Raw genomic sequence first — 19567 nt, 5'->3', positions numbered from 1 at the left:
AAAAGTATAATGCTTTTACTGGCAGAAAACTATTGGATACAATTCTAACCAAAAGCTCCTTGTTGGATAAATTCTCTCACTTCAACATCATAAATCACGCAACACAAAGGTGATGTGAACAACAATGTTTTATTGAAATCTTGCAATATTTAAATGTCACATTAGTATCAGTTAGTGTCACTGGCAAAATTACAGAAAAAACGTGATTTTAAATTTGGCAGTCGGCCACAAAAGACACTTTAGTAACAAGATAAAGGGTAGTGAATATTTCTTTTTCTCTTAGTCCGGGTTTAAACCTCACAAGCTTTGACAGGCGAGTCGTGCCCCACATAAGAAAAGAAAAAAAAGAAAAACGTACATGCAGAGATAGTAATGACACCAAGAACAGTCGATGTGGTGATTTCTCAGCCCGGCTCAGACTTCTCAAAGCCAAGCAGGAGGCTCCAGAAAAAATAAAACGGTAAAAACTCAAGCTGAGACTAAAGCACGCCGTCTACTTTGGGTGTGACCTGCTCCAGTATCAAAATAGAAAGAGGTGTGTTTTTTGGCACATCAGTAAAATAAAGAAGAGTTGCTTCACTGAAGCATATATCTAATTTCACCAAAAAAAAGCTGCATTTGTTAAGGCAAGACATTTTTCACATGCATGATGTATGGGGACATATTAAAACATATAGGTGAGCTGCAGGTGGGAATTGAGAAAGAAATATCAAAAACAAAGTTGGAACAGAAGCAAACAGTTGCAGCATAGCAGTAGGTGGTTTAAAAAAAAATTCATGAACACACCTAGAATTCAGCACTTTTGACTTCCATAAGGCACATGCTCTATACACATATGTAATGGTTCACTCTTCTATTTGAAATTCCAATTAATTATCTGAAAAACATAAAACCTTCCAAAATTAATCTGTTCTTTAACCAGAGAGAACCATCCTCATCTGTTCTTACGAACTTTTTGTAAACAAAGTTTAAATGGAATGGCACTTTTTTTTTTTTTTTTTCTTCAAATGAACTCTGGAAGCAAACCTGCCATAACTTCTTTAGTTCTCCTTTCCTCTGATTTAAGACGCACCCACTGCTGCTTCTCCAAGCACAGGGGAAATGGCAGATCACCTGTCGCCATCTAGGGGTGATTGTCAGGCATTACCAGTTGCTGTTGTTAGGGTAACTCGGCACGGCAGCGGGGTACTCGGGCAAACTGGGGCCTTGTGCTGTGTGAGCAGCAGCATTGAGTCCAGCTTCCCTCACTGGAGCATTTTTCCACAGACCAGTGCTCCACTCTTCCTGAGCGCGCTCCAGGCTGCCGCCGCCGCCGCGGTACAGTCTGTGCACCTGCAGCAGGAAAGCACTCAGCTCGTTAGGTGTCATTGGGATGCAATCACACGAGTAAAGATGCACTCAAGCGCCAGGGCTTTTGGTCCTTTCGTGTTTTACTAACCTTGATGAGAACAAATACCATTAAAAGAGTCACCAGAGTGAAGAGCAGAGTCGTGATAAGCATCACTACAGCGGAGCCCACATTGGTGCTGAAAAACATCACTGTGGCAATCCAGCCGCTTTGATGTGTGGGTGAGAGTGAAATGGAGGTGGCATGGGTTAGTGCATCCGACAGCACACTCAAGTGACTTTAATACAAACATGATCAGATATTTAAAATGACTCAGGCCAAGATGCTAAGGGGAGGAACAGTCAGCTGGCTAAACATGGCACCTTTAAAAAACAGTCAGTGGGAGGGTTATTGCAAACATGTGTTCAGTTAAGACACTTATCGCAGCTTTTAATAATAATCGGACTCTGCGGTCGAAGCATCAGAGCCAGAGGAAATAAGTAAAATACAGACCCAGGGAAGAGCAAGTCGTCTGGAAAAATACACAAACGACAAAATAGATCCAACAAACCATAAAAAAGTCCCATTTATAGAAGTTATACAATTTATTAGTTGTTGATCATTTAACACCCTTCAAAGATAAACTTTTGCAGTTTTGACAACAGCCCTCTCAACATTTGAGATTTGCTCAAATGAAATGCATTTTTGAATTTGTGTTTAGCATTAGCCGGGTTGACATGCATTGTTCCTCCTTTTTAAAGTTTATTGTAAACAATAAAAGAATGACGGTACAACGAAGCAGGCAGGAAAATGCTAACCAGCCACATAAGTGGAAGTGAACTACTGGAGAATGTTGTTCTGTTATTTAATGAATGTAAAAAAAAAGATTCTTTGATTCAAAAAATATGCAAGGAATTATAAATTACATTTTTTTCTTAAACTTACCACGTTCCCCAGCCAGAGATACCTAAAGTCTGAATAATTGCCAACACACACTGGAGGAAAAAGATGAAGAAGAAGGCCATGAAGTTGAAGGAGCTGTCCGCCCTGATCAGCACATGAAAACAAAGAGAAAAACAGAGGAATTACACCACAGAAGATCCTTTAAACTGCTCAGATTGTCGTGCACTGCTTCAGTCTTGTATTCATCATGGCGGGCCAAAAGCAGAAAATAAGTTAGAGATGCCATCTCAACCAGACACCTTTTTATGCTGATTTTAAATGACTCAATAAGAAAAGACTCAGTGCTGATAAATAAATACATAAATAAAACACCACTTCCTTACGGTGGCGCCCTGCAGGGACGGGGCTTGGAATTCCAAAATAATCTAACTTTTACACCGACAAGAAAAAAGCCTCCACCCTGACCCAGAGGGAGTAAATCAGTCACAAATCATTAACCTCTCTACACCATGCTCTACAATTAAATGAATGTTTATTTTCCTCGCACAGAAGGACACGGAGCCCTTGAACCAAAGGAAGCACAGAAAACAAGGGTCTTAACACATTTACACGACATCTTGTAGCATAAAGAAAACAACTAAAAACTTGTTTGTTTAATGCTTTTGTTGGATCGATTCAGGAAAACAAACCGGTTCTGGGCAAACACGGGATCTAAGGTTGCAACAGGATGTAGTGAACTTATATTAAACGGACAACGCAGTTAAACGCTTCAGAAGGTTAATCGCTTACAGTCACACGTTGTTCTAGACTATTTATTATTATTTTTGATTATATACCAAGGTTATCTTGTATAAGTCCCATCTATTTACAGTAAACAAATGACTTCTGCGGCATTTCAGCTTTCCCGGCTAATTACAATCATTCCGTTTAATGTTATGTTCATAACAGTTGGTAGATTTGTGTCTGATCATCTTTTGGTTTATCGGAAAAGCATTTCCAGGAGTCTTTTTATTATGATTATGCTGTTTTTAGCCCAAAAAAAAGGCTTTTTTGTTTCCTCTGACTTAATTCCTGCAGAGCAGCAGGAGTTCATTAGAAATTCACGTCTGAGTGTGTGGGCAGTTGGCATGGAGTAAGCCCAGCCCCACTTCCTGTCACCCACCTCTCTACCCGCTAGCTTACAGCCCCTCACACCCCCCACCTAACATTATCGGTGCAACAAAAACGGCGAGCGATATCAGATGTATCCAGATGTACAGTTTTGATCCAGATTCCAGCTCAGACGAGGAAAAAAAAGAACTACATGGATCTGTTTGTCTCCAGGTGGATGCATCAGAATGGAGCAGAGCAGAGACCCTGCGGCCCCCCCAGCGCATTTCACATGTAACAAATACCGTCTTTTTCAAACAGCATTTTTTGCATCTGCCCCCAATGCAAAACAATTTGAATAAATAAATACTCAGAAATTCAATTTTAGTCTTAATTTTCTTTATACATGTCCTCCGTCACGAGAAAAATGCCACAAGAACTTGTTAAAAACACCATTATTATTGGAGTGGGTCTCTGAGTCACTGCTGTGTATACAAAGAAATCCAGTTACTCTATTAAGCAAACAATTGGAAGTCCTTCATCTGTTAGCCTGTATCAGAACTAACCTGAAAGCTTTGTAGAGAGGTCGGAACCAGCAGGCGTAACTACAGGGGCTGAAGAGGATGAGCCAAAGCAAGGAGAAGCCAAAGTTAGTGGGCCCTCCACCTCCTGCCCACCAAGCGATGCATGAAATCACGTTGAGGAAAAGCGTCCCTGAATACACTGCAGAGGGAGGAAACGAATTGAGGAAAGACAAAAAAGAAAAGGAGAAGTGAGAGACTCCTTAACATGACAACGCTGTTCCAAAGATTTCACTAATAACTTACTTATCCACAGCATGAACACTCTGCGCACCAGTTGCTGGTACTGAGCAGGAATTTCTTCATCAATCTTCTGATAGAAACATGGTTTTATTCTTAGAAACTTTGGCAGGGGAGGAAAGTTATTGGCTCTTTCTAAAAAGGGATGCAAAGTTTCGTCAGCACATATTTTGTTTTTGTTTTACATTTTGAACTTGAATGTGTCTAAAAATCACAACCAAAGATGGACAACGAAAGTATTCAAACCTGTCATATTGAAATCCTGCTTCTTAATTCCTAAAAATAAATAAAGAACAAGAAAATAACATACACATTATCAGTTTATACTCAGACATAATTGGAGACAAAAAACAAAACTAATTCTTTTGAAGGTGAACACATGCTTTGTGCATAGATTAGGTTGCTACACACAACATACTTTTGCGTGTATGGGGTGAGGACTCTGTCAAAATGAAACGTATTCATAAGGACACACTTTGCAGAAAAATCTAAATTACATTTGGTTTTACGTTTAACTTGTGATTTGAATACAGTATAATGCGCCTTTGTTTTGAATATAAAATGTCAAAAATACGTCACGGGGTCACAGGCATATAAATCAAGTCCCGAAAACACAAAGTGTTCATTTGTGCACAACTTTTTGTATTTATGGATCCGTTTGTCATCCTACCTAATAGTGGCCTTCAACGACATGCACAGACAGGAGTGACTTCAATTAACTACACAAACCGTTTCAATGGAAGTTTGTGTGTATAACGGTTTGTGTAGTTTGTGTAGGTGTGTACAAAACGCATAAACACAACATTTTTGGTCATTTGGGCTTATTTTACGCTTTGAAAATCCTAGTTGTAGCCTAGATCGTAGGCGCAGTCCTTACAGCTCGTAGTAACTAAGCCGTCTTTCTTTCTCTGCCTTTGGTTATTTTTCTAATTGTCAGCGTTTGTAAAAATAAATAATGACACAAAGAAGAAGCAGCCTAAGTCAACGTAAAGTATAAAGAAATTACGTTATGTACCGAAAGAACTTCTTATCTCCTCACGCTTCCGTCGACAACTTCAGGGATCCAGAAATCATTCAGGATGCGCTTTTTCGATCCTCCCCTTTCAAACGTACTGCGACTGCGCGTCACGGTTTACCCTTTGTAGTTCCTGGTGTGTGTTTCTGGCTTCTTAACGTTCTGGCTGGGCTGTTCAGAACTACAAAGTCCGAGAGTAGTCCTGGCAGCAAACAGGAAACGCGTGACTGTAATATGACCCCGAACCCACCCACAGTCATTCCACCCGGAGCCGTTACTGTCAACAGTTTATTATGCTATCAGCCACCATAAGCCAGTAGGCTTATTAGATAAAACAAAGATATGTTTTACATACATTGTTTCCAAGAACGCAATTATGACACTAGACGTAAATTACATTTTTTTTTCAATTATCATTTTTTTTTAATTATCAATCAAAGAAAAAAATGCAAAATAAACTTAATTCAGTGAAGGTCCAACTTTTAAAATTGTTTTCTATTTTAAAATATAAAACTATTTTACATATAATTTATAGTTTATATTTATATTTATATTATAGTTTATATATATATATATATCGCAAAAAAAAAAGAAATAATAAAACACCGTCATGATCTACTTGCATTTAATACTCCCGCCAGAAGGTGGCGGTAATGAGCAAAATGTCCTGTCTATTGACAGTCACTTAAAAGCAAAAGAATGTTTCTGGCGGAAGGGAACCAAGTCCCGCCAATTCCGACTCAGGAGCGCGAGGTTCACAGTAGGGCGAAATCAAGGCAGCACACAGGGACGCCGCGAAACTAGAAGATATGTTTTATTTTAAATAAAGTAGAAAGTACGTTGCGTTCAAATAGATATTATACTCTTACTGGAGCGAGTTCTTTATCATTTGGGGTTAAAGTTGAGTGTTGAAGTGCGCCGGAGCGACCCTTGACCGGCTCTGTGGTTGGGATGTTGGCGGCGGAAACCCCATCAGTGGACGGACATTTGGCAGCATCGACTCCACGCAAAGGAGGTAATGCCGTCTCTGTTAGCTAACCAACAGTTTTCACGTTTACGCGAGTGTGCTTTGTGGAGTGTGTCGTGCTCTGAACACTAATATAAATGCAACTTTTGTGTGTTAGGAGCAACTTTTTTTCCAACAAACAAACAAACACATTACCCACTTTTTAATAGACCCTGGTACATTATAAAATTGAAGATACATGAAAATTATCAGTACTACTTGTATATATATGTTGTTTGCTACATGTTAGTCGCGTGAGCACAATGGCATGCCAGTTTCCTAAACCTAGCTGAGAAGCTAGCCTAGTCCCATCACGTACTGAGTTCATGTTTGTTCCTATGGCGAAAGTTTGGTCGTAAGTTGTAAAATGCGTTGTCGGCTTGACAGTTCCATAAGTGCATCGTTTGCAACCTTTGTCCTGTCAAATGAAGTTGGAGTCGATTTCTATGGTTGTTATGAAGTAAAGGGAAGCTGCTGCTTTTTTTTTTTTACTGGCTGACAGACCCGACCGGGTCGCCCCGCGGACTCAGGCCTTTAGCAGCCCTGCAGCCGTTGGCGGGAGAGCAAACTAAACTCAGCCATTGTATGATACAAAGTTCACACACAACTATTGTCAACAATTTGTTGCATGTTCTGTAGTACAATGTCATTTTAAAAGTACTGTGATAATAAATCAGCACTTGTTGTGCTGCAGTTGCATTATGACTGTTGTTACCTTCTATAAACAAACCATCCTAAAACAAACAACAACAATAGGGGTTTGATTGACTTTATATTTTTAGGATTTTTAACTTTTTGTCAGTAACAATATTTATTATGTCTCTTCACATACCTATTGAATATGTATACATAGTGAATATGTATGTGAAGAGCTGCTTTAGTGCTGGCCATATCCATATATTTGCTGTATTCCCCTCAGTTTTCTTGCAAATGTTCTTTTTTTGATTCTGTTTTTGTTTCCTTTTCAGGCATGGACTGCAAATCAAATAATAATGCTAATAAGAAATTAATTCAAGGTCAGTACACGTTTTTATTACACACATTTATGTGTATCTGTACTAAGCAAAGAAAAGGTCATGAGGAATAGTTAAAGAATAGTTGAATTTATCTCACACATTAAAGTCACTTGCTTTTGATTTACATGATAAATAAACACAAACACATATAAATCTCTCTCTCTCTATTTATATATATGTATGTTAAAGTTCCACGCTCCAATGATCTTTTGATCTATTGTAAAAGTGTTCCAATCTTCTTTTAATTATTATTGTGCAGTTTTTAGCCAAAATAATAAAAAAGAAAAAAAATCTGGGACATAGTTTGTGCAGTGTGGCATGAGTTTGTTAAATATGCGCCTCTAAATTGTGGGCGGGACTGTTGGCGTGAAGTAAGCCCGCCCCCACTTTCTGTCATCCATCTGTGTTTATGCTCTCTGGCTAGCTTACAGCCCCCCACAACCCCAACTAAAATTAGCGGTGCAACAAAAATGTCGAGCAAAATCAGATTCGCCCAGCCGTACAGTTTTGAACCAGATTCCAGCTAAGACGTGGAAAATGAAGATGCATCAGAATGGAGCAAAACAAGGAGCCTATGGCTTCCCGTTGTAGGTTCTACGTCCAGAACTACAAGCTTTTTCAAACAGCGACTGTCCGTCTGCTCCTCATTCACAACAATATAAAATAAATATACGTCCTCCATCATGTCAAAAATGCCACAAGAACATGTTGAAAACACAATTTTCATCAGAGTGAGTCTGTAAGTCCATAAATAATTTTGGTTTTATATTTATTAATATCTGAAATATTGTTTGCATAACATTTTAATAAAGAAGTGCAGGATATTATGGTTAAATATATATGCTAAGAACAACCTACAGTTATGCAATAAAAAAAGTCATGGATGAATGAAGCAATTTTTGATGTTGCCGTATAACATAATCTGCAACGTGACAATACAACTTATAGACGTTCTTGACCCGTAAAACACATAAATATTTATTACTTTTATCAAATACTTAAATAGAATAATCCCTAAATCTGGTGTTTACTCCACACAGCTGTCCTAAATGTCTAATGTTCAATTCTGCTTCCAGCTCGTCTCCCATTCAAGCGCCTTAACACTGAACCCAAGGAGAACCAGCCGCCAAAGCGCCCCTGTGCCCACGCCTGCCCTCAACCCGGAGACTCAGACGGACACAATGAAAACGAGTCCACACCTTTATCTGAGCGGAGCGGGCCGCCTTTAGTCAACGGTCGGGGTCCGATTGACGGCTTCTTTAGCCGCCGGCACCCTCCGCCCTCTGATCTAAAGATGATCATTGACTTAACCGTGGACAAGTCATCGTCCCCCGTCAAAGGCTTTCCCTCCCCTGCATCTGCTTGTCGTCCAGCAAAGAGCAAACTTTGTTCCAAGGATAAACCAGCGTTTTCTGGCCAACCCCCCAACGTTGAGGAGACTTTGAAACCATGCAGCTCAGACTCTGTAATAATTAGTGATGATGAAGCAGATGAGTTGGAAGCGGAAGATCCTCCAGTTTCTACATCACAACTTGACACAACACAGGACTCTCACAGTGAGCCGGAGGAGCAGAATGAGTCAGGGAATGTCTCAAGTTGTGAAAACAGGTCGGCTTCTCCTGGCAGCCCGCTGTCTGAAAGCTCTCCAGAGAGCAGAAAAGCTGGTGACCCCACACCCACCAGAACAGCTAAGGTATGCGGGTATCTGTTCAGGGGCTTTTATCAGACTAATGCTGGACTTCAAGGTGTTATTGAATGAAAAGCATATTAATACACCTACAGGTATTTTCAAAAAATACATGTACTGATGCAATGTTGTCTCTAAATCTTTCTAATGTAGTTCTTAACAGGAGGACATCACATGTCTTGCTTTTGTCACTATTTTATAGGAGATGCAAAGCCCCCCGACCCCAAAAAACACAAAAAGACGCTCTTTGAAGGTGAGACTTGCATCGTACAACCAGTCCAATAATTTTTGAAGCATTTTTAAACCCTTATATTTTTCTTGTTGGAATTTCACAACGTAATCCGCCTCATTAGTAAATATTTTTTAAATATAATGTGAATTTAGGGTTTGCAGGAACATGATGAAAAGCTCCGACTGCGACAGGAGAAGGAGCGGCAGAAAGAAGAGGCCAAAGCGGAAAAGCAAAAGAAAAAGGAGGAGGCCCGCAAGCTGAAGGAGGAACGAGAAAAGGAGAAACGCGAGAGAAAAGAAAAGGATGAGCGTGAAAAACGTGAGAAAAAGGAAAAAGAAGAGAAAGAAAAGGCAGAAAGGGTAAAAGCAAAAGAAGAGCTGCGGAAGTCTAAGATAGAGTGAGTAATGTCCTGTTTGAGAAAATGTTTCCCTGGTCACCCAAATGTTTGCTCAAACGTAAACCAAAGAAGACCATTGATGGAAACAAATGTTAATGTTTTTCAGAGCAAAACTTGAAGAAAAACGAAAGAGAGAAGAAGAAAAACGAATTAAGGAGGAGGAGAAACGGTTGAAAGAAGAGAAGGATGTACGTTTGTTCATATTGTTTTTGTTTTTAATAAGGCAGTAAAATCTAGATTTGAAGTCCTGTTTAAAATGGGTTTTAAAATGAGCTTTTGATCCTTTTTGCAGCGTCTGAAAGCGGAAAAAGCAGAAATAACACGGTTTCTACAGAAATCCAAAACACAGCAGGTTCCCAAGGTTTGTCGATGTTCACTTTGTCACGTTTTACACTCCAGACTTTTCGGTTTTTGTTTAAAAAAAAGACGTTTTCTTCTGAAAAGGAAGTTGTATTTTGCGTCATAGTTGTTCTGTTTCTAGAGAGACAGTTCTGTGTAGGTCTGGAAATCTGTCTCATGAAATATTTATAGGTTGTGTCTCCATGTTTCTCCTTATCTGCTGCATCAATAAAAATCAATGTCTTGTTTCTCTGCACTTACAGACTCTTGCAGCAGCATGTGGGAAGTTTGCTCCATTCGAGATCAAAGAAAACATGGCTCTGGCGCCGTTGACCCGTGTTCAGTGCAAGGACTCTGTTCTGGAGGAGCTGGACCACTGTTTATTGAATCCTGTTGAAAAGGCAAACGCACTAAAGGACTGGATCGGGAGAAAACCACGGCAATCGGGAGCCACCAAACCCAGACGGACAGACTCACTCAGGTAAAACTAAAATGAAGAAATGCATTCATTTCAATGTCAGTACAATATTTTTAGAATATCAGCAAAATGAAACCTTTTGACCTCAATTATTTAGACGTTCATCACAACAAATTTATATGTATAAGACTTTGTTTTGATTTTGTAATCTTAGAATTTGAATTTAGTTTTACTCCATACATTTAATGAAACCCTCAGAATATGAGACTGAATCAGAAATGCGTATATATATCGATATAGAGGTGTAATGATTCATTTGAACAACAATTCATGTCATTATTTGTTATTAAAAAAATACATTCAAACACATTTTCTTACTTGTTCAAATGCAATGCATTGTGGTCTATTTTTTACCAATCTAGTGAGCATCAATGCACGCATTTCTAGGGCACTCGATGTAAAAATTGTAATTTGGACAGCACTACAAAATGGCCAATGCACTATATAGTGCTCTATGTAGTGAGTAGTGAAGGAATTCAGACATACAGCTGAAGTGTTTCAACACATTGACATTAAAGTAAAATAACCCAATTGTACCTCAATCCAAATGGTATTTTCCAATAGCAATTATAATCAATTTATTTCATTTCAAGCCAGCTTTATACTGGTATAGATCGATTTGACTCAGACAGATCGATCTGCTTCGATCTCAGAATATAAAGTGATTTAGCCGATCAAACGTTATACCCATAAGGGTTTAAATTTAAACTGAAATTCTTAGAAGATACATTTTAAATGGTCATTTATTGAACATATAATATATAACGGTAACAAAAACCAAAAACATTGCAAGTATTTTGAAGGTCATTGCTCCAGCAAGTATGTTCTATTAGTGTGTCTCCATTATCCTGCAAACTTCGTCTTTAATTATAAAAAATGCGAAAGTTACTAATAATATTGTTTGTATTGTGTGCAGTTATTTTCAGGACACAAAAAGCGGTTTTCTGGTTCCGTAAACACAAATTTGAAGCAAAACACATGACAATGTGAAACCAAATGCTGTGTAGCTGTATTTTTGGGATTGAAATCCAACTTTATAATGTAATTACCGTAAATTCCGGACTACAAAGCGCACCCGATTACAAGCCGCACCCACCCATATTCACGTGTTTGACTGCTTTTATACATACACAAGCCGCATCAGAGTACAAGCCGCGCATGTGATAGCCGATATTGTCATCCTGACAGATCACGCCCAGCATCCCAGAGTGAGTGCAATTCATTAGCACATTGTGGGTGGTGCCAATTTTGCCTCTGAGTCACGTATTTGAGTGTATCGACATCTGACAAACAGCATGGACCTATATTCTGTTCACAAGTTCCTCAGTTATGGTGTTTTTATTTCATTTTTTTTTTACTTATTGACAATCTAGGTATCATACATAAAATTACAAACAGTAACCATATAATCAACATTACATCCCTCAGTTATAATGAGGAAATTTACATCCGCGATTCCACATTTCCCATGAGTCTTAGGGGCTAAAGGCGGGGCCAACGCCCGGCTCGCCATTCTGTTGTACGTGTTTAAGAATTAGCAAGTAGCAGCAGTGCATGGAGGGGTGAACGGGAAAAGCTCTCCTTCCGCTTGTGTCGCAGCAGCGTTATGGGAGTAACAGGACTGGTTAGAAAACACAACGGTAAAATAAAGCAGCGGCGACTGAAAAGCGCGCGCCTCAGTGCGGCGCGTGCGTCAGAATTCAGAAGCCTCTGCGCTCCGCTCCCGCCCCGCGCGCTCCTTGTCTCCCCTTCCTATCTACTCCGACACCTCTGGCCAGGGCAGCTTCAAGGAGGAGCACTTCGTCCCCGTTGCGCCGGTGGATGGAGCAAATCGTTTCTGTGCAAAGCAATCGGACTTAAAACTGTACGTTTTGTGTATGAGGGGCGGGTGCGTTGTTACGTGTGGGAGCCATCAGACTGCCATCGGCCCCGCAGCTCAATCAGCAGGAGAAGATGTCTCCAGCTCACACGGAGGCTGTGAGTTTTTCAAAGCAAAATTCCGCTTTTACGTTTTCCTTAGAAACCGTAAATGGAGTGTACATTCACTCCATGCGCTGTTCTCTCCGTCACGCAGCAAACCGGCTTTTCCAAACCCGTTGGTGACGGTGGACTTTTTTACGCTGCTTTTAACGATTGCTTTTAACTTGAAAGCTTCATCATAATGTAGCGGCGATCACGTGCACGTTGGGTCTAATGGCCCCAAAGGATTCTGGGATGCGGCCGGGCATGCGTGTTTCGTTTTGTTGAACCATGACTGAAGTGTCTAAGACCTGAAGTCAAGTCCATGCTGTTTGGCTGCTTAGAGGTGTGTTGAATAAAAATGCCTCGTGCTTGGTGTTAGATAGAGAATTCAAACTATTCACTGAGTTCGAAAATACGTACATGGCAGCCGCTAATTAAATCCATAAATTAGCCGCGTCACTGAAAAAGCCGCAGGGCTGTAAGCGCAGGAAAAAAGTAGCGGCTTGTAGTCCGGAAATTACGGTACTCTGTTTTTATTTATTCCCCGCTACCTTTTAACCCTTTCACATTGACCTGTTCCCTCAGTGACTGTATAGTTGCCGAAGGGGCAAAACCAGATGGAGTACCGGATCGCAAACGCTACGGACCCATGAAACTGCTGCAGTTCCATGAGAACTACCGTCCAGCGTACTGGGGCACCTGGAGTAAAAAGACTTCAAGTATTTCCCCTCGCTGCCCCTTCAAACAAGACAAGGTAAACTACCGTTAGTTTTCTAAAATCAGCTTTTATAGTAGAAAAACTACAAACTGTTCAAAAAGTGTGACGCTAGATTTAATGTTACATTCATTAAAAAAATTTTTTTTTTTTGGAATCATTTGGATCGTTTTTTTTCTTTCTTTTTTTCTCTCTTTTTCCCCCTCTTTTTTTGTCTTTTCCTAGGATTGTTATTAATATTACTATTATTTTAGGATGGCAATTTGAGAACTGCTTGTTTTAGATGGGTTTTCAGGCACGTCTTTGCTTTTCCATCGCATTTAAATTTGAATCCGTTTATGGAAAATTACCCTATTACCCTAAGAATTTAGATTGTAAATAAATGTGTTGTCTTTGCACAGGATTTGCTTGACTATGAGGTGGACAGTGATGAAGAATGGGAGGAAGAGGAACCAGGAGAGTCCCTGTCTCACAGTGAAGGGGTAAGATTTATTAAATCCCAACAATTTTTGCCTGTTTTCAACTTTTCTCCACATTATTTTATAATAACATTTTCCTCTCACCTAAACTTCCATGTTTGTTGTTTTCTCTCAAGTTTTTGCATCGTTAAACCTCTTTTGATATTTTTGGGATGGGGGTGACTTATTAGAATGTAAATCGTGTTTCTTATCATATTGCCTTTTTGTTCTTGCGTACCTTTTTAGGGTAACTTTTTAAAACTTTATTACAAACTTTTTGTTGTTTTGAAAACTATTGACATTTGACGTTTGCCACTCCTCCTCCAATAAAATCTCTCCTGGAATTTTAGGTTCCAAAAGCGTGAGGTTTAAAATGGTTACTTTTATTGGAAATACCATAAATGGCCACAACTTATACCATTGCTTGTGTAAGAGAAGACGGATCCTGCGTGACGTCTCCCAAAGGAAATGTCTTACTTCTGGCTCAAACAGAGTGAAGCCAATGCGGTCTCCATTTTTCTGTGATGCGGAGCTAGCCATTTTGGAGCCAGACAACAGTAGCTTGGTTTCCATTACACATGTGCAAAACTATCGAAATTCAAAAAAAATGTTTAATACTGAAATAGAAACTGTTTCCTTTGAAACATAATCGTGTGAATAAATGCGAACCAACTCATTCAAAAAAATGGTGACAATGATTTACAGCAGATATGTTCAAATTTCTGCCGCAGCACTAGCGCTCATCATCATCTATCACAGGAGATGTTGGTGTCTCATTCAGGCCGTGGCGCTGCAACCTCCTTACATGTTGCCGTGGCTACGAATGAAGCGATTTTTGGGAAATATTTTCCCTGATTTTTCAGAGGAGCTGTGGATCCAACAATTCTTCATGACACGTTCAACTTTTGATGAGCCGTGAGACCTCTAGGTGGCGTCTGCTGTGCTGTGTCCAAGGCAGCCCATTCCTACCAAGAAACCATTGATTTGATTTCCTTGCACGCTTTAAAGAAGTTCAACCTGTTGTTCTAATGTCAAAATAAAGCCTCATTCAGCTTTAAAGGGCAGTAAAACAAAAATAGAAATGATGACATAACAGTAAAGCATAAAAACAAACTCGATCAGCACAAAACAACAGACATTAAAGGGTTTTTTACACAGTCCTAAGGACAACATGTTTATTATTGGCTTATTGATTATATAATGGTGGTTAAAGGCATTTATCGTTACAATACATATTAAATAAATTTTGGTGAATTTAAAAAGTACTAGCATTATTTATTCAGTGATTTCATTTCATCTTTTGCAGGAAGATGAAGAGGAAGGAGGAGAAGATGACGATGATGATGACGGCTTCTTTGTTCCTCATGGCTACCTCTCAGAAGATGAAGGGGCCTTAGAGGAGGTATTGGATGTTTTTTTAACACTAAACGTTTGCCACTCAGGTTGATTTTGTTAAGTCAAACTTAAAAGGCTCAGTCAGTTTTAGGACCGTCAGGTTCTGAAGTTTATTTTACAAGAATGAGCATTTACTAAAGCTTCAATGACGCTATTGATGCAGAAGAGGGAAAATTACTTTCAGGAGAGTATAGAAGTTCTGCAGGTTGTCTGTTTAGGTCATTTTTAAGGTTTCCTAATGCTAACTTCTAACAGTAGGGGCTATTTTGGTCCATTCTTCCATGCAGATCTTCTCAAGAGCTCTGATGTTTTGGGACAGGCTTAAGACTGGCTAGGACTTGGAAGTGCTTATCCACTCCTTTGTTGCCCGGGCAATGTGTTTGGGATCATTGTCATGCTGGGAGATTCAGCCACGTTTCATCCTCAATGTTCTCATTGGCGGAAGAGGGTTTTTTCCCAAAATCTCAATGAATGAATTAAATAACATGTTATTTACCTGGATTCTTCTTTACATTCTGTCTCACAGTTAAAGTGTATCTTTGAACATTACAGACCAAACTTATCTTATTAGTAGGACAACTTGCAGAATCATGACTGATGCTTTGGGGCGGCCGTGGTGCAGCGGTAGGGCGGTCGACCCAGGTTCGATTCCCGCCTTGCACACCCATGGGCAAGACACTGAACCCCACCTTGCCACTGGTGGTAGGCGGGCGCCTGTGCTCAGCAGCGGAGCCGCCACCAGTGTGTGAATGTGTGTGTGAATGGGACTGTGACTGTAAAGCGCCTTGGGCCTTGTAGGTAGAAAAGCGCTATATAAGTATACGCCATTTACTTTTTCACCCAACTGTACAAAATACACATTTTTTTCAAAAGCGCACACATTTTGGCTGCAATGAGGGGCAATGTGCGGTTGTTATGTCAAACATGGTTAATCTATGTCTGGTCTTTTTAGGATTTTCCTTTTGCTTTTTTCCATTAATCACTTTAAACAAATGTGAAACTTTTCAGGAGGGTGGTGACCTGGAAAAACAGAAACTGCGTCAGAAGCTCAAAGCTAGAGAGTGGGATGAACTGATGTCCAGCAAAAAGAAGATGAAGGTGCTGGAGCCTGTGGTCAGAGGCTGTGTCTGGGAGGGAGACGGAGATGGTCTGGAGAGCTTCCAGTGTTATGCTGTGTGTTTGTTTGAGCCTCTGCCAAAAACGGACACCAGTCCAAGTCCAGAGGAGCTGTCGCAGAGGGTTCAGAGGGAAGATCACTGTAAGTACTTCATAACGCCCAGAGATTTATGCTCATGTGCTCCATTGTGGGTCTCTACAGGCCTTTTGTTGGCATGACGATCGCAGTTGTAGCTTTGTTTGGTGGCCCTTATGAAGAACAACAAACTTTGAGATGAAACGTTTGTTTAAATTCAGTTATAGCTGAAATTTGTTTAAAGTCTGATGACTTTAGAGAATAGTCTGAAAGATCGTTATAGACACAATTAACAAACAGCGTGACCTTTTTTATTTTGATCTTTAACTTTTTTACAACGGTCTTTTAGCTCCAGTCTTTTGACTACCGTAACCCTTCGACCATTTACGCAGTTAACGTAATTCCAGCAAATTCTGAGGCAGAGAAAAGTAGCTTTGCACTGATGAGCAACACTTGACAGTAGTAAAGTCCATCCGTCCATCTCCTCCGCTCATCCTGGACCGGGTTGCTGGGCAGAAGTCGATGCAAAGATGCCCAGGCTTCCCTCTCCCCGTCCACTTCCTTCAGCTCTTCAGGCAATCCCAGGCCAGCTGAGAGACTTGCAAAGTGCACTACCTCTGAAGTGTTCGGCAGAAATAAGCGGATCCTGCAGCATAGAAAAGCAGCTGCCAGTATGAAAAGCAGCTCTTCTTTAATTAGAATCACCTGGATGGTGTTGATCGCATAAACAGTTGAAGTTACGATGTGTCAAAGATCGTGTTATTGAGGCGTCATCTCTAAAACTAAAATGGTCCAATACTCACTCGTCTCATGTTTACATCTTTCCAACAGTGCTTGGTCAGCTGCTGCCGCTGCTGCATGGCAATGTCAACAGCAGCAAAGTGATCATCACCGAGTTTCAGGAGTTTTACCGTCAAAGCTCCTCAGCATCATCACCGGATTCAGTCACACCTCAGAGCCAAACAGACAACATTCCCACCAGGTAACAAAGCTGTGTTTGCCTGTAGCACCATATAAACCGGGGGGGGGTTTATCTCACGGGCCACATTGGGTTCTAAAATTGGACAGAATGGCCGGACCATGAGCAGATGCGTGGAGTGAGAATGACATAACATGGAATGTAGATGAAAGCATTTGGATTGAAAATTATATTCAAAAACAGAATATTCTAGAGATTTTAGTTAAAACTTTGGTTCTCATTTTAGATCTATTTTTTATTGTGAAGCCCTTTGCTACCTTCAAGAAGTTGTAAAATGCTGTATGAATAAAGTTTCATTCGTTCATGATCCGTTTCATAAAATAACATTATTTATGAAATAAAGCAAGGACCAAATAACACCATGATTTTCAAAGCCAAATTTTAGAAAAAATATACTGATACATTTAAAAAAATAATGAAAACAATAAGGAAAAAGCATATTTCTGTCTTCTGCTGCAGCTACGCATATTTCTGCGTTACCGTTTCACCAGTATAGAGTTTCCTCGTTTATTGCGGGAGTTGCACTCTAAAATTAACCCTGATTGGTGAAATCCACGGAGTCTGATTACAGATGTTTATGGCAGTAAAACTCCTCACTGCCCACGTTCTACACTTTTCTCAGACAGACATGAAAATTTTCACACTTAAATTCTCAAACCTTCATAGAAATTAGGTCCAGGATCTTGAAATGAAAACAAAGATCTGATCTGTGATCGATCGCAGATTGCTGTAGATCTGAAGAGCTCTGTGTTTCTGTACAGGAGACACGGAGGAGATTGATTGACAGGGTCTCCAGCCAATCAGGGCCCAGAACAGGGTGCGCCGTTTAAAAAAACAACATGCTCTAATAGAACGAGCTAAACCCTGAACGATGAACTGCGACGCAGAAAGGGAAGACTGTCTTCTGTTCTGTTTGACAGAGACTTTTAGAGGGTTTCAGATCGGGACACAGACTGCAGAAGGTTGGAAGAAAATGTCACGTCTTGATCGTGTGGCCAGATTAGAACAAAACAAAACATGGGTCTCTGATATTGTTCAGTGGGCCGGACCAAACATGGAGGTGGGCCGGATCCAGCCCGCGGGCCGTAGTTTGCCCACCCCTGATATAAAGCCACATTTGATGGATGTCTGTTCCTTTCCTCTTTGATCAGAATACAGCTGAAACGTCTCATCAGGAGCAACGCGGTCTATGAGAAGCGTTCAAACTTTCGGCGCTGCTGCTGGTATGTGCACGCTGAGGTTCTGTCCCGCTACGGTCAGGAGGCTCTGCCGGTTCCCTGCCACTGGACCTACCTCACCACAGGAGCTCGAGAGGAGTCCCGTGAGGAAAACCTGCCTCCTGCAAACCCTCAGGGGAATCCTCCCACTACACCTTCCATGCCTTCCTCCTCCAGCAAGAGGAAGAGTACAGGCAGCCTGTCCATAACAAAGTTTATGAAGAGGCGTTCTGAACCGCGGCAGGTAGTCACCGATCACCCCTTCCAGTTTTTATGTTGGATTTGTTTTTCTGGGAAGTCTTCTGGTCGCTGGATGAAGAACATCGTCTCTGACTGCAGCTCTTTTCTCCTTCAGACTGAAGCAACAGAGGCTGACGGTTTCCAGGCTGACACTGAGGATGATGAGGACGACTGCATCATCGTTTCTACTCAGAACGGTCAGCTAACATAGAACAGATGGTTGCTTTAACACACTTGTCATTTTTACTCATGATTGAGGGGTGAAACACACCGTTCTGGTAAATGCTAGAACAGCTGGTCCTCTTCAGCCTTTCATGTTCTGCAAAGATTTTAATAGTTAAGTAAAAAAAAAAAATTGTTTTTAGGTCCCAACCAAGACAGCCCCCCCAGTGAGACGGACAATCCCATGGAGGTCACCCCCTCTGATTCCTCTTCTCTCCATGATAACAACATCTGAAGACTGGACCGACTGCTGCCCCCATCCAAACCACGGGTTTAGAACTCTGTCCAAGACGGGTCGTGTCTCCTGGAAACGTGAAGCAGAAAAAGTTTCAAACATTTTCTAAATTCAGTGGGTTTTGGACGAGCGTCTTTGAGAAGGGAGGAGAGGTTTTGCCGTTGCTTTCTGGAGCGGTCGAGAACAAAAAAAGCATCATATTTTCTTTTTTGCCTAACTGTAAATAGAAATGGTTGAAGAACAGCGCTAAAAATTCATCTGTACATTTACGTGATTTCCTTTGATTCCTTTATTCAGTGTAATCCCTCTCAGATTCCTCACTGGAGTGGTGTGTACAGCTAGATACAGTCTGTTTTTATAAATATGTATTCTATATTTTCTAAGAATACTTGAACGGGATACATTCATTAAGTATAAATAAAAAGTACTGCACCTTTTACATTTCCTCTATCACTCAGTACTAGACAGTAGAGGCTACAACTTCAACCCTGCACTTGACCAGAACCTATAGAGATGAACGGAGGCATTGCTATAATAAAGGTGAATTTAAGCATTATTTGACAGATTGCCGTCCATGCTTATTTAAAAACCTCAAGTAATTGGTGAAACAAGTACATTTCTGTGTTTTAAAAAAAACCTGGC

The 19567-nt window shown here is 40.5% G+C and overlaps 2 protein-coding genes across 2 annotated transcripts; one reads left to right on the top strand and one right to left on the bottom strand.

Annotated features, from left to right (window-relative positions):
* Positions 1-110: 110 nt before the first annotated feature.
* Positions 111-5265, bottom strand: LOC101159427 (secretory carrier-associated membrane protein 4). Its single transcript, XM_004068198.4, has 7 exons — positions 5156-5265; positions 4387-4416; positions 4147-4275; positions 3886-4042; positions 2273-2374; positions 1439-1556; positions 111-1332 (listed from the first exon to the last, which is right to left on the bottom strand). The coding sequence occupies exons 2-7, from the start codon at positions 4391-4393 to the stop codon at positions 1144-1146; spliced, it is 702 nt and encodes a 233-aa protein (XP_004068246.1). The 5' UTR covers positions 4394-4416; positions 5156-5265; the 3' UTR covers positions 111-1143.
* Positions 5266-5865: 600 nt separating this feature from the next.
* On the top strand, positions 5866-19481 carry chaf1a (chromatin assembly factor 1 subunit A). The gene is made up of 16 exons (XM_004068197.4): positions 5866-6170; positions 7130-7177; positions 8254-8870; positions 9067-9117; positions 9249-9493; positions 9600-9681; positions 9786-9854; positions 10096-10313; positions 12858-13026; positions 13389-13469; positions 14752-14847; positions 15849-16098; positions 16864-17014; positions 18163-18472; positions 18584-18665; positions 18834-19481. Exons 1-16 carry the CDS (start codon positions 6107-6109, stop codon positions 18923-18925), a joined length of 2625 nt encoding a protein of 874 aa, XP_004068245.1. The 5' UTR covers positions 5866-6106; the 3' UTR covers positions 18926-19481.
* The last annotated feature ends 86 nt before the right edge of the window (positions 19482-19567 follow it).

This window comes from Oryzias latipes, chromosome 4 (genome assembly GCF_002234675.1).
Source record: "Oryzias latipes chromosome 4, ASM223467v1".
In the NCBI taxonomy this organism is placed as follows: domain Eukaryota; kingdom Metazoa; phylum Chordata; class Actinopteri; order Beloniformes; family Adrianichthyidae; genus Oryzias; species Oryzias latipes.
This window is presented reverse-complemented; position numbering and strand designations above follow the sequence as displayed.